Raw genomic sequence first — 26,837 nt, 5'->3', positions numbered from 1 at the left:
CATTTATGCATTACTTTTGGCTCTGAATAATAATTTTTTAGGCTTCTTACTTCAGGCTTACTCTTTTCTTCATTTTTACCTACTTGGTTGTTGCTTTCTACATCGATTTTTATGACTGGAAACCGCAGAATTTTGGATTTTTTCAATATTGCGCAAGGAAATTCATTCGGAAGTTCTACCGCCATCTTCTCAATTCTAGCACGCTATAGATGAGTTTCTACGTTACCGGCTTGAAAAATTCTACCAGTTTTAATATGGTGACCTACTGACGTAGAATTTGTTCACACTTAACACCTGTACATTGTATTTCTAGATAGTTTCTACATTTTAGAGGTGAAATCAGATACCGATTTCCTTCGAACATACCTTGGCATGTGAAATAATAAAGTTGTTGCATAACCTTTCAACGTCTACAATTTTTATTTACAAAATGAGGCCGAATACAATTGTAAGATCAAACGAACTTACCTTAAGTGATGTTCGATCTTAATTATATAAAGGTCTCGTTGAAGTAAATAGTCCCATACCTACCCAAATTTACGCTCTTAAATTCCATTTACTACCATACAAACAGCGACTTTGAAAGAAACTGACTTGGCAACGGGTAAATATCTGCTGAACCTACTTGTTTCGCTTTAAGTGTGGATTTTCGCTATGGCGGTATCGCATTTTCATTTTATTCAACGAGGCCTTCATATAATCAAAATCGAATAATGACTTAAGGTAAGTTCGTTTGATCTTGCAATCATTGATTCTTATTGAGTAATAATTACGGTTTTATATCCGACTGTCTAGTTTGAGACGATAGCGTTCTTATGCAATCTTTTATGTGCGGCGCTATTCACTACCCCTCTTGTTTGTTTGTTTGTGTATAGCTCCTTTGTTTTCTGCGGAAGCACGTTTTGATGTTAATATTTTCTCTGACTATGTGTTGATCCTTTTTACTAAAAATTAGTTTAAATTTAAATATTGACATTGCAGATTTATACTATGTATACTACAGTGTATTATTTGTATTATTTTTGAGATCATTGCATTAAATCACCCTTGTCAATTATTGTTTATGTTCTATCTGTATCAAGTATTTTCTTCTTTTAGTTTAACAAGACTAGAACAATGATCTCTCTATCCGGTTTACTTTTACTACTTTTTTCCTTTTTCTTCGTGTTACTAGTGTACCTACAAGATCCCCGATTTTCATTCCTTATATTACTAAAGTAACCACCATTATCACTTTCTGGTTAAGAATAACGAATATATTAGAAATAAGTTCCTTACTTTTTCTTGGTAAACCCGATGGAATTTTTGGGTTATACAACTTTTGGCGCAGAATACCGCAGTGAGACTTAGGCCCGGTTGCATAAAAGTACGGTTGAACCGCCGGTTAGTGAAACTCCGGTTTGGGGTCAACCGTCGGTTGGAATGAAACGCGTTGCATAAACGGTATTTCTCTGTCGGTTGAGGAACCAACGGTTGGTTTTAGATTTCTACGGTTGACTACACTGACGATTCGGTACTAGCCAATCCGCTTTTAGTATACGGAAAGCGCGGCAGGGGTGTTTATAGTGTGCGCATGACAAATGCGTAATCGAGTTATTTGCCTTGTCTAAGGTTATTTGACAAGGCGTAAAACTAATAAACGTTGTCCTCTTTCATGTAGTCTCCTTAAATTGAAAGGGACAACTTCTTATCCTCCCCTCTCCAATAAATATGATCGCTTGCATTCAAGATTGGATATTATATTGTATCAAATTACTGCGGTACCTTTAATTATTTGGATTGTGGGTTACAGAGGTTTTGGTTTCTGATGGTATCCAAATTGAAAAAAAAACTTAAGAAGAAAACCTTAATCCTACAAATAATCTATAACGTTCACAACTCAGCTGAATTAGCTACCCATTTTTGTTTTCTCAAGATCTCATGGTATCTTTTCCTAAACGAAATGTCTGCCAGAATTCTTCATCGTTCCATCTTTCATAGGGATCCACCCTCTTTCGAAAATTTCTAGGTGCTGGGACTGCCCTCACATGCTCTTCATACTCGGATGAAGGGTTTTTGCCCACAGGAAGCTGCCTCTCCGTCCCCTGTCTTCTTCCTCGGAATCACTTTCTGTCCACAAAAATCTCGCTTTTCCATCTTCAATTCTAGCCATTCTGAACAGCTCTTTGCACTGAACGCACAAGAAATGAGCGATATATTTTTGACGTTTGTATTAATTTGTATGTACTAACCTCACTTTTACACAATTTCCGTATATGTAGTGTATACGCTGAGCAAAACGATGATGGAAAATCACAAGCACTGTTGAGATCACATCACAAGAACTAACAAAAGCGCAAATATGAGCAGAAAGGATGGTTTTCAAGTTATTTTTGTTCTTGCGAACGGATCGACTGGGCCGTCAACCGTCGGTTGAAGCGGCTCGACCAGTGGATTTCCGCCGGTCGACATTTCGTCGGTTCAACCGCTGGTTGAACCCGCGGTTAACCTTTATGCAACGCAAAATCTCGCTCAACTGTCGGTTTAAAAGCCCCCCCCCCCTCGAATTATTACCTGAGATGCTGTTTTTGAAAGTAAAACGTGCATAACTTTTACATACGACAACCAATTGAATTGGTCTCAGGTTTTGCATACGCATGCCTTTAGTGGTGCCAACTTAAACATAAAAAGGTGGGGGGAGGGGGGGAACATGTTCTACCCTTCATGGTATTCTAATGAAAGGTCTCATCGAAATAAATTGGTTTGCACAAAGTACAACTTTCCCGTGCGACTCTTTTTCGAGATCAGTGACAGATGGGGCCGGGGGGGGGGGGTTAAATCTAATTAAAGGTATCAACGGAAGGAATCGTTTTCTACCAACTACTGTCCTTCTTTCTGTCCTCTTATCAAAGTACGGAGAGGAGGGGGGGTGGAACTAGTTTTATCCTTTATGGTACTCTAATGAAAGGTCTCAACGAAAGGAATTAATTTCTACCAACCATGGCCCTCCTCCTCGACCTCTTATCGTGATCGGGTATATTCCCTTATACCTCAAGAACGGATTGTCGGAAGAGGGTACTCACAAAGGGCAACTGAGACGTCTGCAAGAAATATATCCATTGGTGATGTCAAAACAAAAGCTATTTGCGCGCAGACTAAGGGAAATCCTACTATATCTGAATTCTTTAAGACAGTTCAATAATTCTTTAAATTTTTGTTTCACTTCAAATTCATTTGCGTGTTGAAATTTTGACTGTACTATACCTATGTGTGAATTTATTGTTTAGGCGTAAATGGATTCTATTATCTTCCCTCCTTTCTCCTGTGAGTATGCACATGTATATATGTAAAATTGTGCATAGAACGCTGATAATTAAAAAATAAAGGGTCTAGAGTAGTTTTTAATCCTTTAAAAATTAAGGGAAATGAATTTAAAAAGGGGCTACACGGAGATAGCAATATTTGTGAAAAACGCAACAGAGGAAAATGTAAGGATTAGGTAAATTTGAGAGGAACTTCAAGCCTTAACAATAAAATGGATTAAATAGGGATATACTTGAATAAAGAGAATGCGCACAATTTAGCTGAAGCGATTCAGAACAAAGTCGTCCAAACTTTAATCATAAATTCAAGCCGGTATTGAATCAAAGCTGAGTAGCGATCACTTCTTCGTTAAGCCAGCAAGTTAAAACAGATTATAGGTATAAACAAGTAAAATAATGTATGGCGTGAGCCTAATGAGGATTAGAAATACCAAAACAAGTGCACACGATCAATTATGGACGGAACCCGACGGCATCTTAACAAAATACCAATTTCTATACTTAAACAACGGCGAATGAATGGCAAAGTGATAGCATTTCGAAACTGCTCGTGAAGTCTTAGTTCTGTACTAATTAAGAGTACCAATTAGCACTAATTAAACACCAGACTGACCTATTATCTGCAGCCATAGTTTCTAAGGCATCCTATTCGGCAAGGATCTTAATTACGTTGATTATAATTAGTGGATTTGCTCATTTTGTAGCATGAATGCCAACAGCTTTTTGTCTACCGCTACCTAATCCCATACCTACTTCAATAAGAAGCATACGAGTGAAAAGCGCATACGGAAATTTAATTGAAACAATTTTACATTTAAGAAGATTTAATGCTAATTCTTCTGATTGTTTTGTAGAGGGCGGCGGTAATTCGAAAAATGGAAAGTGTGTTTCAAAATGAAATAATTGAAAGCGCAAGCGTGTCGCAAATAATAAAATAACTTCTCTTATGCGCGTCGGGTGATTCTGACGGTCCTTTATACAATCAGCTCTGATAATTTCGCAATTCAGAGCTCATCAGCGACACATTTCATCCTTATTACGTACGACTTGTTCCACTACCCAACGCTTTGGCCTAATAGAATCATTCGTGGCTTGCCGCTGTTTTAAGTTTTGTCCATGCAACTTCGCCCAAAAGCTCGACTTGGCGAAGTTTTTTAATCGGCATCTCTCGTCAGAATTGAAGCATTCATATATGTAACCGTCCGTATTGTCGAGTGTCCTTGCATGTAGAGCAAAGCAACTCAAATGCCATCTAAAAGCTTTGATCTAGGCACGTTAAGTAGTATAATATGCTAAGTAGCTCTAGAGGAAAGCACCGTTACATGCGAATGTAGTGCTCGTGTTAATTAACTAAGAGATGAGAAGTTTATGTGCAGTGCTTGAGAAAATGCCTATAAATTTTGAAATAGATTAATTACATGATGTCAAGTTTGCTATCTGATCCGAGCGTTGCTACTTACATTATACTGGATTTAGAACTTGAATTCCACAATGGATGCAAAACAAATTATTAGTGGATTATGCAGATTACATGAAATACCTTGCGGTGAGATTGTAAGACACTTTTTTGCCACTCTGGATAGAACGCAACGTTTCTGCCTAGGAAGGTGTTTTACAGCATATCATTGAAGCATCTTTTAACAGGGATATAGGCTTAATATGCCTGGCCGGATCAGATTTTCAGGATTATAAATCACTATGAGTAGTAGGAGCAGTAACGTCAAGGAGTTAATGTACCGCACCCCAATCTGTCTAGCAATACAGTATCTGAAATTTCGAAAAAAGTAATGGGGAAATACAACAACTCACCACCGTCTTTGTAGAATGCAGGTGCTGCAAGTTCCTTCAGCCAGATAAGCACAGGTAATGTGGAACCAGATGAAGAGCAAATGAGGAGTCCAGACGTAAAACTCACGACGGGTTCAATCGTCTTGTCCGCAAGAGGAAACCAGAATGGCTCGAGTTGACGATGAATGCAGGGTTTCCAAAAGAATCAACTTAACACGCTGGTCGGTTACAATAGTGGCCGTCGAGATGGCATCAACAATCAAAGAGGTAGTGGATGCGTACTACTACTGTTACCTAACAATGTGCGAAATAGTTACAATTAATACTAGACAGTTACTATAGTAAAACTGCGTTTACCATTGCAATTAACACTACTTACCTGTTTAAGAAATTGACAATAGATGTGTTCACTGAAGTAGTAACCCATCTACCATTCCCGTTTGCCGAAGACATCAATCCGCATCATCCGATATAATGGACAGAAACCATAATCCATATCTATTAAGATCCTTGTCGTTGTCGTCGTTCGTCTAACAATGTAGCTGCCACGCGGGCGGCCCGGGTTCGATTCCCGATTGATGTAACATTTTATATATTATTATTTAGCCATTTCGCCAGACTAATCTTAATCGTTGAGATAGTAATTATTTAAGGAAGATTACCAGAAGAGTAGTTAGTTAGGTGGTCTTCTGCCACATGAACACTGCAAATCTCTCGATCATTTGCAAGTAAGCGCAGAGTACGTTGATTTTATTTGAATTTATTTTTTCGTATTTGTGGCTCCGTTTCGAATTGTTTATTTAGATCGAGTATTTAATTGTAAAATGTGAAATTCCATGTTTCAATGTTTGTGATAAGGAGTTCTGTTATCGGATGAGTTTGAATAAACACGTGTTTTTTTATCTCTGTTAGAAGAGATAAAGGGATATGCAGGTGTTCAACAATGTGCGCGTTAGTTCAGCGTAAGAGGGGCCGCGTTCTGTTGAAGCTGACGTTAACAAGGCTACCCATAATTGTCGCTTTATTTGTAAAAACCAGAAGGAGATTCATTCTACTAAAGAAATGATGTTTCGTTAAATACTGCAAGCAGGAGGCTGGAAGGAAGCTAGTTTCGTGACGGTTGGAAAGAGTGTACATTTCTTTACACTACTCACTCGGGGCCGTACGTCCGATTTGATTAATTGAAGACGTAGTTTGTCACTATTAAAATAATTTTATGCAGAACGAAGTTTAAAAAATTTGTGGGAGGTTTGACGTGTGTTATTCGTATTCGGAAAAAAATAGTTAAGTTGAAATAAAGGAACCAGTTTGATTCTATTGTTATCAAAATTAAAACTTTGTACCGTCGAAATAGCCACCGGAAATTCGTGATTACATTCTTCGAGTTAATGTTGTTTGGCATCAAGATTTGTGTATTAAAGGAAAGTGAATTTCGGAAGCTGTCAACGTGCATATGTTGAGTGCGCCTGCTTATCGCAATCTGGAACGACCAGATTATTAGGAATTATTAAAATAAAAAAGGAACTGTGTTTTTATTACTTTTGTCGCCCGTCTACGTGCGGGATAATTCGTCCTTCTCTTTCTTTCGGGAATTTTATTTAATGTTCTTTTTATGTGTTCGGGAATAAAATTTTTTCATTAGCAATCTATTAATTGTGTGTTTATTCGAACCCATTATGCGACCCGGATAGAGTTTTCATTTTTCTTCTCAACAATAACAGAAGGATTTTTCTTTGTGGCAGATGCCGGATGTATACGAGGAAAGATCATAGATAACAATTGAGCATGTTTAGCATTAAATATGTTTAACTTTCTCGGATTTCGTGTGGCGTAGTTCAGTTTTATAAATATATACATTTTGTTTTCTTGGCTGTCGGGTTTTATATTGTACATATACCGGTTAGTTGTTGCAATACCCAATGTTTTCATTAATAATTTTACATCTTTTATTTGGGTATATCAAGTTCGCATGGCGTACTAGATTAAGTGCAGATAGTAATTCCCTGTTACTCGGGATATTTATTGGATAAGTCATAGGGGATTGCAAGGGTGTCTATTTGAACCAGCGACCCATATAAATGTTGTTAGTACAAATTAGACCCTGGGTTTCACTCAGCGGTTCACTGTTTTTAAATGCATACAATATTCATATTCATTAATACGACAGCCAGAATTGATTTGTTTTAAGGAGTTATTTTGGTTGAATAAAATTAGGCGCCCTTCAGATGAGATTTTGTGGCACCCACATTCTCTTTTGCTTACTTTAAGGTTAGGATAGCATAGGTCTCCACTGACCTTGTGGAAGAGGGCGTTGTTGGACACTTAGTAATATTTTAACATTCTCCCACAAAACCGTCTGGTTCACTGCTCTAATTTCAGTTTCGGCAAGACGCTATCGAACTTATCACCTGAGAGTCTGGTGCCAATACCTCCCAGTATACATATACGAAGATCTTACACTAAAAAAGGAACATTGAATCATTCCCAGAACGTGTTCTCCACTGACCTATTGAAAGAGGTGCGTTGCTGGACACTTGGTAAAAGAACCTTTTCAGGTAGGGTGGTAGGACTAAATTATTGTAATTGCGTATTATTTTTGTTCTGTTTCGGCTATTAGCCAAGTTGGCGTTGCAGTCGTTAGTGTTGAAAATTTGCATTTTCTCTCAGTGTCTCTGTTATGTTATTGTGAATAGTTTTGTCGGTGAGTAGTGTCCTATCCCAATATCAATTATGTGTGATTTTTAAGTATTATAGGTGAAGTGTATTTGTACTATGGTGTGTTATCTCTTACGATATCTTGTTTAAGAGCTAATTTGTGTAGTAGTATGAGTATATTTGTTTCGTGTAAATTGAGAGGCGTCTATGAATTGTCTGCATGTGGAGGAGTGGAAAAATATCATACAATATGACTTGACTTCCGGAAACCGAGCGAAGGCAGATCTACGACTAGCAAGGTGCAAATTGTAAAACGTAAAGGAATCCAAACTATAGGCTACATTTGTATAGTTAGACAGAAAATTCAAAACATAGTTTCTAGTTAAATAAAAACAGAGTGGTCAGATCCGAGAAAAACACATTTAAAAAACCCACTAAATTGATTTCTACCGATCAGAGGGAATGATGTTCGTTCACATACCTTGTCAGTTCTGAAATCACTTTATCATACTAAGGATGCCTGAGGGTTTACCCTTATTATCTTGGCTCAAAAACCAATTATGCTATCTTTCAACAAATGCATAATCAATTACTAATAAATAAATGATTTTAGTTTACGCTCCCACATAAAACAAATAGGAATCCCGATCTATCGCACAAGCCGATAACAAAAATCGCAATTAAATTTAAAGCCACCGTGTTGTTAGTTTAAAAAAAAGTATAAAATGTTAGGCATGTGGAAAAGTTCCAGTCCAACTAAGCTGCACACACAGTTTACAATATATCCACAGTTGTATAAACGCCCTGTATTAAGATTCAACTTAACAATTAATACCACTAACTATGAACTCAATACAGGATAATATTAGTTAAGCTAAAGGAAAATTCCACAAAAATTCAAAGGATTGCACCACAATTTGCAATTTTACAAACGTAGGCAATTGAAGCTACGTTAATATCGGAATTGCTATACGTACCATGGTACGTACCTACATCAGAAAGCATTACGTATGTGCTATCTTAGTGAATTGAAAACTCATTTACATAACATACGTAATTAATGCGAAGTTGCAACCGTTCCGGGCGAGATACTTTAATTATCTTTTAGCGATTATTAGCAGATGTTTGTTTCGAGCATTAAAACTGCAAGATCATGCAAGTTTACGTCGATATCACGTTTGATAGCTGACCTTTATGCCACCTGAGGAATTGCAATTAACAATTAACCTTACTGGCGACTACCGACTTTAGAAATTTCAATCCGTACAATTAAGTAGGTGCAATTAACAGTATCTAAATAAATGTGTTTCAATAAACATGTCTCCCCAGGCATCTATTGATGTGCTCTAATTTTTCTAGATGTTCTAGACGTTCTTATCCGAATATGTTGTGTCGGCTAGAAAATCGTCAATTCCTTCATGAAATGTGTTATTTTTAATTAATGTTTTTATTTCTATTTTTCTATATTTGTTGCCTTTATTTTCTTTTTTTATACCCAAATTCATTCAGCATTATAGCTCTACACCTACAGTCCCTATTCCCGGTGTATCTGCTTTAGAAATATATAACAATAGGTACCGTAAAAATTGAATTACTAATTACAAGTGACAGGTTCATCGATGAAGTAAATTAAAGAAATAGGTCGTTACAATTTTTGAACAAAATTGATCATTAAATCTAAGCAGGTTCATTTATAGAAATTGCTTGTTATATAAAACGCCCAAAAGTCGCACTATAAAGGACCCTAATGAAAAGCAAAGCTAAGTAGACATTTTAAGTGTGTCTGTGCCTAATTAACTTGGTACATACATATCATATTCACGTGTTATTTGATTTTTCGTCCCATTTGATCTTGTGCCGTGAAAATTGTATCTAATTTTCGTAAAAACGAGCACGAATGTGGGATCCTCATTATCAAATTGTCATGTTTGAAAGGAATAAGGGAAGCGGCTTTCTGGTTTCGTTTAAAATAACGAGGCTTGTTAGTATTAATGGCGTCGACTGTGGAATTCGAGCCGAGATCGCAGTATTATGACGACTGCAGCTTCGACAGTGGTAGTGTTAAATCACGGTTTTATCTAATGAACTTGCCACATGATGTACTAGACCCCCACGTTGTCGGGGAGTTGCATACATCTTTCATTTACTTGTGATTTGTCAACAAAGAGTCTCATTACATACCTTGATACCTAGAAAGTCAATGCAGGTAGACTGGACCGAAGGGATAGGGCTGGATTTACCATTACGATCTGTATACGTTCAATTGGAAATGTCAAATACAGTCCTGTGCATGTAGATTTATGCAAAAACTGTAATGATGGAGGCTGGATAGGGACCATTGAAGGTTCGAATGTTATCAACTGCACGCACAACATTGATGCAACTAAATGTGTACGTAAAAGACAAGCTTAAGTATATTTATGGGTAGATTAAGGGTACTAACAGGCTTGCAGTTGAACTGATTGCAGATAGTGACTAAAGGCGAAGTTTCTCCGTGAAATACAATCCACATGCCTGTTATTAATAGAAAATGAAGTCATTATACGACAAGATACATTTTTTACATCCATTTACAGATGTTTCGATATTTCTTTATACAGTCGATTTCTGTTTTAAAAAAAGTAAAACAGACAACCAATCATCCACAATAAACGACCTAGTCACCAAAACACGATGATATAATCTCCGTTGGCTGAAACAAATCGATCAAAACTAGTGCACACATTCAATGCAATCTATTGCCAACTCTAAAACCGCTGGGAGCTACTTAATTAATTGTTCACTTTAATTCTCGATTAATTAATGTTACTCTTATTATATTGCTATGTACAATGGTACCTACTACCCACATAAACACCTGTCCAGGCTAGCTCAATTATCCTCGGGTACTAACAAAAACTTTTATATGAAAATTTTTATGATTATATTTCCCAAGACACGTCCGGCATTCGGCACTACGGAAAATCGCGAAGACTTATATTAATCTAAGAAACTCAGCAGCCTTAAGCACTCCCACAATTACGAAAAGAAAAACTTATCTTGAGAACTATTATATCCTGGCCCCTGGGTCGCAATTTGGGCTCGATTAAACACAAAGCTAATCATTTACAGACAAACAAATTTAATTGAGGAAAATCAATTAATAAATCTGTAAGAAAGAAACAACAAATAGAGCACCACGCACATGCGATCGATTGAAACAAGTTAGTTAAATAAAGTGTTACTTACCTTAAAGTCCTTAATCCTGAACATCCGATCATAACTGAGATTGTCTTTAAAGGACATACAAATAACACAAACGCCAACTGATATTACTTCAGAATGTTCACTTCTTTAATTCGCTTCTCGATTTACACAAACTGACTTCGTTGTTATTACAGATGTAATAATGACTTTTTGGTGGATAAACTCATTTGGGTGCTGGGAAAAGCGTTAGAGAAATGCCCTACTTGTGCAGTTATTACACTACTTCTCCGTAAACGTGAAACAACGTTTGAACTTACTCGAACTTGAAAATTCACTTTTATAACGACGTAATAAAATCTAAGCTTTTTTGTATAACAACTTTACAGCCAACAAGACTGACTGTCTTTCCAAAAAAGCATTTACTAAGACCCACCAATAAGCCCCATTTATCTTCCGCTTTACTTTTTTAGCGGAATTTTTCGAAAGATATAAAGTTAAATGGGAGGTATGAAGATTCTCGTCTTTCAGCCGTACAAACCATTCGCCTGAGAGCCTTTATTTTAAGCATTTTTTTTATTCTGAGCGAATGGTAATAAAATATTTAGTAATGCAAATATAAAACATTTTTCTTAGGCTCCGCAGTTGAGTTTTTTAGGTGAACCCAATTTTGTTTACCTTATGTAATATCAGGGGCCATTACACCAAGGTAATTTAAGTAAATTAAAGTTCTTTAAAGAGCAGTTGGCAACGTTTGGACTTATACAGTCAAACTACATTTCCATGGACGATGTGATTCGGTTTTTGGAATCGCTTTTCTTAAATACAAATGGATACTTATGGATTATAGATACCGAAAACTTTTGTGTTTAAAAGCATTCTACACCATGTAACAGGTGGTCTCTTTAGGCTTAGAAAGATTTGATACATATAGACAATTTTATACGTGTACCGCTTCATAGTGGAAAAGATAAAATGCAAAAGAATGAACGCTTTCAGATAAGAAGCGAGTGTGCAAGCAGATCAGACTCAAAACGTCACAGTGTTGCCAGTTCTAAAGATGTTTCTTACGGAGCATGACGGGCGGCATGGGTTGCTGCATGTAAGCCGTCGCCTGCAACGCTCCAAGTTAGATAACGCTGGAGTGAGCGGTTAGCCGCGTAGGTTAAAGTGCGCCACTAGTGATTGAGACCTGTTGAGGCCAGAATGTCGGCCGTTGATCGCGCGCCGCCTTATAAAGGCCGGAGGGCGTGCGTAGAAGGCACGTGATTGAGTGGGGTCGACTCTTAGACCATATAGTGCATGGACTGTTATTAGCCCTATGCTTTCAAACAAAATGGGTGGTCACGGATAGAGGGCACTGTAGTCGTGGGTATATGAAATCTCAGGGTAAACTAAAGACGTGTAAACACAACTCGGATCGCGTAAAGAGTAGCTTTTACAGCAACCGCGTAGTACAGGAAGCTTTAAATGCTCTTGATTATCTTCTATACGTTCACAAATAAGAATAGGTTTGCTTTTTTTGCCATATCTAGGCAATTAATTAATTGACGTTTGTTAATTTATAGGTGACAGTCTCAAATCGTATCTAATCGGACAACTTCGGACAGACTCGTTTACCCTGAAACTGACATACCCAGACCATGTCCTTGACCATATTTTCGTTACAATTAGCAGTCCATGTACTATATGGTCTAAGGGTCGACTGGAAGTGGCAGTTGTGCGCACGGTGTCGCACGACTGCTACAGGTTCAACCGTTTATCCGCAAATAAGAGTACAGACACACAAGTCGATAGACAGACCAACACGACCGACCGACAAACCGAAAACGTGAAAACATAAAAAAGCGGGAGGCCATTTTTTACCTCAACGGAATATCTCCCTTTTTAACTTGCGGGTGGTAAAAACGTGACCGAGGGTTGATTTGCGTCGGCTCCCTTTCGATTCTTGGACCTGGCGAACCTACGCAAGTTGAGCGCGGCATTTTAGATCACGTAACACTTATTTCTTTAGTGAAAGTTTCAAGACGGTTTCGTATAGTCGAAGTTGGGAAGATTTAAATAGCCGCGTAATCATACGTGAGTAATTGCTGAATTACAAGGAAAAACGGTGCCTTCAATTCGAGGAAATTATTGTCGTGTGTGCATTTAAATACTTTGCAAGTATTGCGTTGGAATTAACTTTTACCCCGAAAGCGTTGTGGTCTAAAGTACAGAACGTTTCATTGCGTTTATGCTTGGAGTGGTTAGTTACGATATAATAGCTATTTGTGTATTAAGAGCGCAAAATGATATATTGTCGATTGAAAGAGACAGTTGAAGCGCGACGAAGGAGCGCGGCAATCTCTTGAAATCGACAATCAATTTGCGCTCGAATTACACACAAGGTTTTTTCTACAATCGAGCAGTTCACATATTTTAAATGTGTGTAAAATTTATTTTTAAATTTTTCACTCAAATCATTTTAATCTTATGCCCAAATGAAAGATGTCATTTGCTCGTTGTCATTGGATACTCTGAGCAATGCATGTTTGATTTATAGTTAATAATTGGGAGAGCGAGCGTTTTTTCTATTTTGTCGCTTATAAGCGACAAAGTGACATTCCTCGAAAAAGATGACGTTTGCGTTGTCAAATACGAGCGCAAAAGCCTACTTTGGATATCGATTGTAGAAAAAATAAATTTATTAACCAAATCTGTGTGCATCTGCAAATTATTCCAGTGAGTAAACATAATTTCAACTACCAAGTTGCGAGAAACCTGAAGCCCAGTTTGTTCCTGATTTATTCGTCAACCATCTTTCAAAATTCACTGTCAACGAGTAGACAAATTTACCAGGCGATACAAAAGGTTCAATTGTATTGCACAATTTTCCGACTTGCTGCTACCTTTCAAAAGGAAAAAATCGATTGTAATTTGGACAAAACTTCGGCTCATAAATAATGTAAATTATTTGAAATTGTGTAAAAACAGGAGTCGGTCGTTTTGGTTAGCAGTTTATGCTCAAATTCATGTTAACATTCCTGAAGAGGTCGACCCAGGGAAGTTTATTCCGTGAACAGATTTGTATATTTTTTATGAATGATAAGCGAACCCAAACAAAAAATTTGGTGATTTTTTCTCATTAATTGTGAAGTGAAATTTTAAGTTCATCGATAACATTCTTTTGTGTAGGTTAAATTTTATTTAGCACCCATAGGTGTGTAAGGCTTTGGAGTAGGAAAATGTACTAGGCGTTGGATTAATTACAATGGAACTAGTGACAGTGATCAACGGATCGAATTGTGGTAATCTGTATTGATAAATAGTCAGTACCGGATGAATTTATTGTTACAATTTAGAAATTGTAGAACGAATTGGACGCTGGTGTTTTAGAATACGAGTAGAATACTCATTTGATCCGAAGAAATCGCCGTAGCAGTTACCCATCAGAGCGATCATATGTGAAGAACAATGTACAATGTATAAACTTCTATTTATTAATAGAAAAATTACAAAATAAACTGGCATTCTAAATAAAACTTGTATAAAATGATTCTAAAAATATATATTAAAAAATTTGCTGTGGCTAACACATACCACCCGCATTCCTGCGCATGTGCGATTCTGGTGTGTTATGCCTACGAAATTTGGTTCCAATCCGATCAGTCGTTTAGCCAAAAATTAGAGTTCGACACACTTGCGCATGGGCGATTCTGCCCAAAAGCTATTCAGCTCTTCTTTTTCTGTCTAAGAATATGTGTACCAAATTTGGTTTCAATCGCTTCTGCCGTTTAGCCGGAAATGAGAGTACAATCGGATCGACAGACAAACCAACAGACCGACATCATCGAGGTTTATTAATTTTTTATCTATTATTATTGTTTAAACATGATATGCGAAAAACCATCGAGGTAGGATGGTTTGTTTCTTCTAAGTCGCGATGTTTAGTTTAAGGAATTTGTTCTAATAAAAAAATGGAATTTAAATTGACATTGAAAACGTGGGAAATCAAAAACCTTAAGGCATTCTCTTGCCAAATAAATAAATCTTGCATAAGATATTCATTGGGCACTATAAGTAAAGCAAAGATTATTTTACTTCAAAATACGTCTGAATGCATTTCTGCGGAAGTGAAGTATAAAAAGTTACCCCAATACGTTTCATAGAGTGATAAAGGAAGCCAATCAATTGTGACATATTGAATACGACCTTTAGACTCTTTGTTACTTTATCTGCTTTCGGGAAATAAGGGATGCTAATTTAAATCGGTGACGTCGACGCGGTCACAGTTTAAGTTTAATTAACGTGATCGAGATTAATTGCGTTCCCCTGCATTTTACACTGCCTCTTATACGGGCTTTGTCGTCCGCATACGGAAAGTAAATAAACAAATAACTATCTAAATCCTCAGATAAAGAAGCTAAAAAAGGTTTTATAGCTACAATCAAGCAAAACATGCACAAGTCTGCTGATTCACCGAAATCGCTGAAAATCCATTTAAGCCGCAACATTGTCGCATTTTCACATTTGAAAGGGGACAGAACTTCTGACTGGACTTTTTACGTTGGTCTAAATAACTCAAACGACATGTGATTATGGATTTAGCCAATGTAGAAAGTTAGTTCGACCTAATACCCCGAAGAAAAAAAAACAAATTTTCTAGATCTTTTCGAAGATCATTACTAAACGCTTTGTTCAGCAAGAAAACGAAGTCGGCTTCCAATAGCTGTCGAATTCTAAGTGTTGTAAGATCCCAACAATAAAGTGGAAAGCTAGAGAAATGTCGCGGAGATAACAAATGGGGAAACTGTCCGCCAGAAGGAGGGGCTACCAAATGATCAAATTTAAAAGAGATAAAACCACTAAGCTGTACTCTAGCCTATAATATATTGAAATCCTTAATCGTGTCCTTTCTAATGTCAACCCCTAGCATTTCTGTTTTTTCTAACATGATAAAAATCATACCTATTTGATAATTACATTTCGTATATCTGGAGAAGCTTCTTATGTAATGGCGTATTAAAAACGTCAACGCGAAATTGAAAGCAATAACCAATCAGTTCCGCTTGCAAACCCACGTACTATTAGGCATAGAAGCTTTGAAAAGAATTAGTTTCTAACATCAATGCAGATTTACACTGCGTGGTGTGCGAACTCGCCTCATTGATCTTGACTCCTTTAAATTCAAGAAGGACCTGTGGGTTCTAGTCCATATTTCACATTTCCTTCAGCATCTTTTAATTTTTATCATACTCTTCGACTTACTAGTTCCTTCCTTAGTGATAACATAAGGTTCCATTTTCTAAATTCTCTTCAGTTTCATTTTGATTTGCATTTTGTATTTTATTTTCTGGTAATCATGAATTTTTCCTTAATCTTCTGTTTTCTACCGCTTCTTGTTTCTTTGATTGTATCTTCTCTTCATTACTTTCTTTCGAATTAATTTCTTCTATTTTAACTTGAAGATATTTTTTCATAATTTCAATCTTGCGCCATTTTCTATTGTTTTTTTCCTTATACATGACACAAATTGATTCGTGAAAAACTAGTCCTCTTAAGGGCTACAGACAATATACCACGCACATGCGATCTATTGATTGATTGAAATTAATTAAATTTAAAAAAAGAAAAGGAAATTTTAATTACGTAAATAGTGATAATCCTAACATCCGGTCATAACTGCGATTTCCTTTAACAGAGGCACTAAACTTCATTTCTTTACTTTTAATTGATTGAGGATTTATATAAATTCGCTTTGTTGTAATTTCAGATGTTATCGTGGATCTTTGGTGGTTTATCGGGTACTTGGAAAAACCTTAAAGATGACCCAATTTATGCGATTACATGGATGGCAGACACAGGTTCTCCACAGACTCGGTCCCCACAGTTTCTTCCTGACCGGGCATTCCTACAAATTTGAACTAACATGGTAATCGGAGTGCCGAGCCAAACAACACGGAAGCTGGACTCTGCCCTGTGGTTTCTTGTACTGCAGAACGGTTTGCCGCACCCAAATTTTGACAAGTACCTCCTCATTGTCCTATTCACATGTTCTATCAGTCAAACTGTAGGTATAAAGCAGTGGTTTAGCTCCTGTGAGTGTCCAATAGTTGATTTAGGGCGTCCCTGGTCAGTGTTGATAAATCTAAAATCTGACTTTTTTAGGCACTAACACAATTTTGTACTTAAATGGGAGAAGCTTCTAAACTGAAAATTCATGAAAATAAAATTTCACCCGTTAACACTAATAACTTCCCCACACACAATCTTATTAGGTTTTATTTTACAACTCCACTGCGGTAGTCGACGGAGAGGTGCGGTATCTTTGACGGTCAGTTTTGGATACGTGCAAATGGCGGCGGTCGCTGGCGACTATTTAAAACAAAATTACACACCCACGGGACGATAGCAGTTTCCCAAATCGGAACGGAAGCAAAAATTAACTAACGGTACCTATCTACTAGTTACGGGAAAAAGAAACAAGGAAAACAAATCCCCCTTTATACTTAACTGAATGAAGATATCAAGCGTTTATCTTGAAATTAAAAGGTACGTTCAAAATGCAAATATTCAAACCAAAATAACACGAAGCCAACACGGAAAATGATCCCCTCAAATCGTGCTGACACCTTATAGAAACTTCCCAAATTACGGAAAGGGAACGTCAGAAATTTCAGCTGGCCGGCGTGCTCAGGTGATAACGTCCAACAGGTGAAACTTCTTTATTTAATTTCTTGACTTCTAGTCATCATAATTTCAATTCATTTGAGACTAGACACAATCTAATCCGACGAGGTTGCTACTCAGGGTCGTACTGAAATTTTCAAATTCAGCAGCCCATTGAAACATGGAATTTCGGGTCAACCACAAAAGTTATGCAATAATTAAATAAACTGCACGATATTGAGGATTTCATGCTCGTTTTTGTTTAACATTGGGAAACTAAAATCAGTTATTAATGATTGAAAAGGGAACTGAAATCATAGAATATTAATTTTCTCTCACCTTCCATAGGACGAGAGCTTTCTAAGTCTGGAAGAATAATTTATTAAAATATCTCTGCGATAACAATATTATAAAACTGAGCAATTAGGTATGGCATCACGGTTTCCTTATCGGCGGTTAAAACGGCTCTACAAATTGAAACATTACTTTTATCTCATATTTTTCACTACTATCAAAGAAATTCGGAGCACCTGTTTGTGTTCGTGCAGGTACGGTATTTCTGATACAATTCCTGGACGAAAACGGGTGTTTCGTTATATTATATATAGCAGACGTTTTGTTTGACTTCAGCACCTACACTAATATTGGGTCACCCTATGTGTGGATTCCATTTAGTTTTCAAACATGAAATGGACGCTAATTCATAATGAATGAAAAATTATATTTTGTTTATTTGAAATTGTAAAGAAATAAAATGATTAAGTTTATTTATTTGTCGTGTTACCTCCGGTTATTGCGATAAGAGCATTATCGCTGCGAGTGGTCATTAGTTTAAAGATAAGCACATGTTATCGCAGATGTTTTTCGCCCATAAGAACGCAGGTGTTTAAGTGAAAAGGAAATTGTTTTAAATAGAAGAGACAGACGTTAATCGTTGGTTGTTTGGCGGTGGACGTCGTTTTGTTTTTTTGACAGATGCCGAAACCTGGCGGTTTATTGTTTTGGTGATTGGCAGATTTGCCATTATTTAAGCGTATTATTGAAAAGACAGTCGGTCTTTATAATCGTAAAGTTCTTGTTATAGAAAAAGTTAGTTGAATGCTATAAGTATTAAGAGATTTAAGTCGTCGTTATACGAGTACTGTCTCATAAATAAGTTGCGCTAATTTTTTTAAATTCGTGTGGGAGGCAGGAACAATCTGAGAGCCACGGGGAATTAGCGTCTAGGCTAGATGACGATAGCAGAAAGCGACAGGGCTGTCGCGTGTATTGTTGTCCTTCAATGAATGGATGGCACCAACAAGAAATCATTTGCCTTGACAGAATGTTTTATTGTTCGCAATCTACGTTGGTAGTCTCCATACTTGCTCCAACTTGACAGATCACTCGATCGACTGACACGCATCGGAATGTTACAGTGCTACCACTACACCCAGATGCCGTCCACACGGATTTAAAAAATAGTGCAACTTGTTTATCAAACAATCCTCGTAAAAGTGAGTGTTTTAAGGCGAATCAAAGAAGTGAAGCTTACGAAGAAGTAATTTATTCTCAGTACCCGTTAAAGGGGGTTTTTCCATCATCAAAGAGCCATCACCATGGCAACAAACATGGCAACAGTACAATACTCACCTAAATAGAGTTCAAATGACAATTAATGGGTGGAGAGCACCACTATCACTTCCTAGAAAAGACATGACCGTTCTACATCGGTTAAGAATAGGACATACAGCAATAACACACAAGCATTTATTAACAAAAGACCCATCCCCAGTGTGTGCCAACTGTACAGTACCTACCACTGTTGAACATATTATATGTATATGTCCATTATATGCACCTTTACGTCAAATGTACTCGATATTTGATAACTTACCTGATAATATAAGAAACAAAGAAAACATAAATAATCTTCTACAGTACCTAAAGGCTGCGAATCTCCTTGAGAAACTGTAATAATGAACTCTAGATGGCGCCAAAGACCTCAGCAGTTAACGCGCCGTAATTCATATTAAAAAAAAAAGAGCCAAGTTTTACATCAGTAATTACAACGCACCCAGGTGTCGTCTAAATCGAGTTTCAAGTGGTATAATTAATGTTAAGGAGTAAAGTTTCGAAGAATTTTCATCGGGTGTTTGGTGGTAGTGCATCTGTTTGAAAATCGCACTATGACGGGAGATTATGGATTATTAACACTTTAAGATAATTGAGAGTTCTTTTTCTATCGATCGCTTGTTGCGTGGTATTTGATTTTCTGTCCCGGAGCGCCTATGTTTCTATCAGCTTATTTGATTGATTTATGACGAATAAGTTTGTTTCATCGATGAATGGTTAGTTTTGTGTTTAATCGAGCCCAAATTACGACCTAGATTAGAGTATTCCGTTAAATTTTGTCTATTTCGTATCCAGAATTACATCAGATGTTGATTAAAAATTTGATTTTCGTAGTAGCGGACGTTGGACGTGCCGTAGAAAAATTATAATTATTTCATTTGCAAGATTTTGTTAGTGCATGTGTAATTACACCATGATCAGAGCAACAAAAACGATATGAAACAAAAAATAGATGTCATTGTGACATTTTTCGAAATGGATGATGTAACTGCCAACATCTACAGAACCATGAAATGGTCTGGTGATGAACGCACGTTCCGAAACAGAATGAAAAGTAAACCTTTGGACGAAAGATCTTTTACAATGGCCATGAAACTGAAATTTCGTGGAAGCGTCTTCGGCTCATACTTGGAATCTTTCAATTTCCAGCAGCAGCAATCACGGGAGCTGAATGTGAATAAGCTAGGCATAACATTATGGGATGTAAGAAATTTTGACGTATTCGAACAGCAAATATATCGTTCCAAGAATAATTTAACAGACGATCTCTTGCCGTTATTGCTCAAGGCAGTCAAAGAGAAAGAATGCATTGATTGGGATTATTTATATGACAACATTGCCACTTTGCGAATGGCCGACTTTCAGGTACCTACATCCAACTTAAAAATCCACTCTTCGGCAGTTTTTGTCGTTTAGATTACCTGGCTTGATGCAGATCTCCTCAATTTTAGACGGCTCAGAGTGTTAATTATAGTTGGCAATTGGCTTTCGCAAATTAACGCCGAATTCCTACCGCGAACTCTGCAATATCTGGAATGTTTCGCGAACGTCATCGTGGATCTTACAAGTCTTAATAAGAAACCCCCACAAAAGCTGTACCACTTGGGAATCGGTCGCAATATGTTGACAAACGGTAAGTCTTGCAGGTGAAAGGTGCCTTAATGCAACTGGGTAATAAAATTTCACTAGTCGAGGCATAAAAATGTAATATCGAATAAAAAAGTTCCCCTATATTGTATGGTAAAAATTAGAGTGTGGATGTGCTGTCTTATTTGTACATCAGCGCTCGTAACACGAACAGGGTTTTCGTTTCAAAATAGCAATGATTCATCTCTTCGTCATTAGTCATCATTTCTCAATTAGGAAAATTAGTTAACGTTGCTGCCCGCCATTACACACATTTGTAATTTCGTCCGTCATATACGTATGGTAATAAGCAGCGGTCGCTAACTGAAATGACCACTCGTTATAAATATTAACCATAAAATGCAACTAACGTTCGTATTTCATTGTAGCTCAAAACGCATAGTTATACGCCGAAGAAAGGTGGCCATATCCCACGTCCGTAAACGACCGCGCAATTAACGGTCATTATCCTTGTACAAAGCTATAGGAAAAACTTTAAATTAGACCAGTATGAGACGTCATTTAATAGTAGCTATAATTTTTACGATTGGCGTAGTTGACAGCAACGCGCCCTCGGGATTACAATAAACAAAAGATGGAAGTTTATAATACACTTTTTACGAGTCCATTGTAATTAATATTTCATTGCACTATACTTAGGTAGTCCTCCAACGGCATTAAATTATCATTCACTCATACGTTACGAACTGACCAGAAATAACCCAGCGTTTCCTTTCCCCGGGGAAGGGAGATAGTGGATGCGGAAATTTCTCATTAACAGATCAATTTAAAAAAAATTATAATATGTGTTTCGGCTAGTTGTCAATCAGTAATCCTCTTCGGGCCTCTTAAGGAAGACGGTAAAGGGGAAAGCTGCACTTTGTAAGGACCGGCTTCAGAATCCTAGTTTAGAGGACCACCGTCGAGCCCTTCATCACCGACTACACCGAAGTGAAAGGCTTGCCTTCACGTCACCCGACGGAACTTCCTACCAATTCAGAGTGATGCCCTTTGGTCTGAAGAACGCACCCTCAACATTTCAAAAGCTGATGACACGAGAAGTTGTTCCAAGATATGTACATAAATTAGCAATGGGACCTGGGAAGAACATCTCACCACCTCCATCTAGTGCTAGAGCGATTGCAGCACCACAGGCCACGTCTATCTGTGGAGAAATGCCGCTTTGGAGTACAATCTATTCAGTACGTTGGTCACACGCAGAACTAAACGACACACAGGACAATTATCACGTGAATGAAGGGGAGTTCCTTGCTCTCGTCTGGACGATTAAACGATACCAACCATATCTCGAGGACAGGAAGTTCTCTCACAAAACGGACAGTCGAGTGCTGCTTTGGTTAAACTGAACCAAGGACCACAAGAGTAAATTTATCAGACGGGCCCTGAGACTTCAAGAAGTCTCCTTCCACATGATACATTGTCCCGGTAAGGAGAACGAACCCCACGGACCACGCCGTGCAAGAAAACGCCGATGAGGGGACATCGGTCGCTTCCTACCCCGGTCAACCGTACCAGCAGGCAGGGCCACCATTCCTCCCCAACATCGAAGTGGCAAAACTAGCCGATCGCGTGAAGCAAATTCAGAAAAACAATCCACACGCAGGCAACATGATAACCACGAGGAAGGCGGGCCAAAGACCGGTTCCTCCGGAACTATACTTCCCACGATGGATACTTCTACCGCAAATCCAACCACGGAGATCTTCTGGTAGTAGTCGTCGACATGAAAGAAGCAGACCCGCACGCGTACCACGACTCGCCAACAGTAGGCCACCCAGGACGGAGAAACTACCACCTACTACCACTGGCCCAAAAAAGAGGAAGACATTAGAAACTGGGTGCGGAACTCCCCTGGCCGGGAGAATGGCATGCGACTCAACCCACGGCAGTTCCCATAGGTCAAGGGGACGAACGCGAGGAATGAATCCGGACAGTCCACGGCAACCAGGGTGCAGTTCCAAGCAGGGAACGAAGTAATAGAGAGATCCCGAGACCTGGCAACGGAAGAATTCCGGTGAATATGGAAGGGGCCATATCGAATAATCACCAACGCAGGCACAAACGCATACTTCATCCAGCGAGACAGAGAACAGGTGAAGGTCCACATCCATGACCTGCGACCAGCACTCAATCGCAGAGAGGCCGCACGGAAACCGCCACCGCCATATCGAGGAGCAACAGACTCGCCACTAAGACCCTCCATCTCGCTCACACCTCCACGCCACAAGAGAACATCCAACCACTACTACATTCCGCAACAAATCCGGTCAACCCAGGACCACGGTCAACACGGTGCAGCCAGCCATGTCCAGCCGAATCCTTCGAAGCGTTGTTCTTTACTGACCGCATATAGTGTAGGTAATGTTTGGTCTTTACATCGCCACCTTATTCTACCTGGTAACAGCTGATTGTTTCTTCGATGTGGAATTGAATTTGACTGTCCAACTGCGTTCTACACGGACCGGTTATAGAATTCTCCGGGTGTTACCACACTCAATCCAGCTCTACCTTCGACGCCTACCACAAGGATTGCGACACCAGATATATTATTGGCCGAACTTCCGCAATAAAGGATCGGCAGGGTATAATAATGCGAAAACTCAAACACCAAGAAGACACTGGAGTTGGGCAAGTCATCCACTACTCTTCTACAAGTGTCTTGAGACTTGTGCAAACACCTACTTGTGTATATGTATTGAACTTTTAGGTTTTGTTATTAATAAACACTTTGTTAATTGTTCCGTAACACCGATTGACAAGAAGAGGTTTCGACACCCCCATTGGCTGCAGTACTAGACGCCACTGGGTCGACCCCATTATTACTGTATACAGGGTGGTGCCTAGCGCAACGCAGCATAGGGATTTCAATGGTAATTTCTTTATAGTCAATTACTAGCTCCCCTAATTATTTTAGAGCAAAAGTCTAAATAAGTTTTTTTTATAGAAAAAAATACTGCATCTGTTCATACTATTGCTTATAATTTTCCATTTTTCAAAACCGTAGAAATCGAGAAAATAAAAAATTACATTTTCATAAATCAGTGATGCTTTGGAATCTTTCAACAAACTAGAAGCGCATCGCATCTAAGTTATCGTTGTTTGACGTCGAACGATTTTCATATTTAATTCTGTTTTAACTAACCCATGCAATAAAAGGCATCTTAGGGACCCTAAGTTAGGGTAATGTTTTTTTAGAGAATGTGTGCTGCATCTGCATCAGATGCTATTTGTTTATCATTTTCCGAACCAAAGTACCTACATAATCGAAGAAAAAAAACTGATTTGAAGAAGATTTGTTCTTAAACTTATGTTCGGATTTTCCGCTACTGCAGTCAAAACGTTGAATGTATTGTCGTTTTCCTGATGGTTTTGAGGGACATTTTGAACGTTATTGCACTTGCAGTTCTTTAACTAATTTATAAACAAGTATAAATTTAATATACGTCAAAGGCAAATAATGAAACGTGATCGCTGTTTTTTTAGGTAATTCCAAGGCATATTTGATTTATTGTAAAATGAACCTTTTTATTTTGTCGATTTCTACGGTTTTGGAAAACGGAAAATTATAATTAATGGTATGAACAGATGCAGTATTTTTTTCTTTAAAAGAAACATATTTAGACTTTTGCTCTAAAATAATTAGGGGAGCTAGTATTTGACTACAAAGAAATTACCATTGAAATCCCTATGCTGCGTCGCGCTAGGCACCACCCGGTATAATTTCAAAATAATATTAATAGTGTGTACATATGTACTCATGTACGCTGAATTAATATACCTGGTTGTATTGGTGTTGAATCGTTGCTACTTTCCCACTATTTACACTCATATTTATATATGTTGTGCCTGTAACATCTGAACCAATAAACTCTTTATTTTACAACAATGTTTAACCCTTAACTACTATCGCGGGGTCAATATAGACCCAGACGAAGAAGAAGTACTGCGTAATTTCGTACTCGCGCTGGTGTCGTGTACGTCTCTCCTACTATTCTCCTACAAGTTGCCGTTGATCAGTGTGAGTTAGGGGTTGTCTTGTTTTGTTTGCTTATATTCGTGATAAGTGCCCGCTGGGGGCAAAAGTGACCCCAGATAGTAGCTGAATTTTTCTAAATTTATCCTTTATTTTTTGTAATGTTACAATTTCAATCTTTTGATTTGTGTTGTAGATTAGTTTAGACACTTACAGAACTAGAACAAATAAAAAAAGAATCCTCAATAATGAACATCTGCTCATTTATGATTTTTGAAGCATATCAATTTATTATAATTAACTTGAAGCGTTAAACTGAAATTTTTAACTTTTGTTTTGTCAAATAACGAAACAAATAAGTGTTTTTCTACAATCGATATCCAAAGTAGGCATTTGCGCTCGTATTTGACAACGCAAACGTCATCTTTTTCGAGGAATGTCACTTTGTCGCTTATAAGCGACAAAATAGAAAAAACGCTCGCTCTCCCAATTATTAACTATAAATCAAATATGCATTGCTCAGAGTATCCAATGACAACGAGTAAATGACATCTTTCATTTGGGCATAAGATTAAAATGATTTGAGTGAAAAATTTAAATTTCTGGAAATATGTGAACTGATCGATTGTAGAAAAAATCTTGTGTGTAATTCGAGCGCAAATTGATTGTCGATTTCAAGAGATTGCCGCGCTCCTTCGTCGCGCGTCAACTGTCTCTTTCAATCGACAATATATCATTTTGCGCTCTTAATACACAAATAGCTATATCGTATTACAGGCAAGCTATTAATGCCTACTATTCATCTTTTTTTAATATGTGTTACAATAGAACCATGTATACTTACTTTAAAATATGTGGGTCGTAAATGACCCCACCATAGTGGTTGAGTTACTGAGAAAAGTCGATAGTAGTTCAGGGTTTTAAATACCTACTTCGTGTTATTATAAGCCTTTTGTCATTCAACATTCGGTTACGATAGAAACACACATTTAACTCTTTCCTTGCAGCATAAATATTAATTTATCTCTTTACATCTAAAATAAAATTACATTTTTAACCGCGCTTGCTACTTTATATTGCTAATTCCTTTTTAGCTTCCTTACGATTAGGTAAATACAAAACAACTTGGGTTGTGAATAAATGAAATAATTAATTTTCTTGCAATGAGTAAAACATTCACACACATTCAAAGTTATATTTAGATTATACAAAAAAAATTCTGTACATAGGGATTACGGAAATCTTATTACAAGTTGACGTGAGTTACCAATGCAGTTGGTTTGTCAGCTAACTGTTGAAGCTCAAGTGAAAATGTTCAAAAAAAGCTTAAAATACGAAAACATTGAAAATCTTTTGAGCTTACACTTACCATACAAACTTCAGGGACGTGTGTCATTTTAACGTGCAGGTTATCTGTCACAAACGTCATTTTGCCTATATAAAATAACGTAAAACGATTTTTGGCAGATAACCTGCACGTTAAGTTTAACGTTAGTGATCAAGGGCTGATTGTCCATATTCAGCCGTGTGACATATCAGAAACGTCAAACTTAACGTGCAGGTTATCTGCCACAAAACGTTATTTTGCGTTATTTAGTGTAGCCTGTAATGCCATGTGGAAGGGCCAAGCCAAATCAAAATTATTTGTCCCTATTTTGCAATAATTGGACTATCATCGAAAACGTGCATTAGTAATCGAAAGGCTTTTGATTTGACAGTTTTCGTCGAAAATTACAGCGCGGTCAAATATTGTTAAAAAAAATGAGTGTAAAAATAATTTAGTTCAAATCATACAAATGTCTAGTTGTCACGAACAGGACAAATACATAATTTATAAGTGCGTGCTGGGGTAAGATAATGATATGGCACTAAAATAAATATAACGTGTGCATTTTACAGGTGATTTGCCATGGGAATTTAAAACTGTTTCGGACGGTGTCCTATTAATTTATCATTAAATCGTGTTTACTTGATAATTTATTTACTTTCATGCAAGATTAACCGCCGCGCACTCTTGGTTCGTCGAC

The 26,837-nt window shown here is 37.6% G+C and overlaps 1 protein-coding gene across 1 annotated transcript; it reads left to right on the top strand.

Moving 5' to 3' along the window:
- Window positions 1-20,165: 20,165 nt before the first annotated feature.
- On the top strand, window positions 20,166-20,890 carry LOC116170191. The gene is made up of 3 exons (XM_031486419.1): window positions 20,166-20,555; window positions 20,607-20,823; window positions 20,880-20,890. The coding sequence occupies exons 1-3, from the start codon at window positions 20,166-20,168 to the stop codon at window positions 20,888-20,890; spliced, it is 618 nt and encodes a 205-aa protein (XP_031342279.1).
- The last annotated feature ends 5,947 nt before the right edge of the window (window positions 20,891-26,837 follow it).

This window comes from Photinus pyralis, unplaced genomic scaffold (genome assembly GCF_008802855.1).
Source record: "Photinus pyralis isolate 1611_PpyrPB1 unplaced genomic scaffold, Ppyr1.3 Ppyr1.4_LG5, whole genome shotgun sequence".
NCBI lineage: Eukaryota > Metazoa > Arthropoda > Insecta > Coleoptera > Lampyridae > Photinus > Photinus pyralis.
The sequence above is the reverse complement of the archived record's forward strand: the minus strand, read 5'-3'. Positions and strand labels throughout refer to the sequence as shown.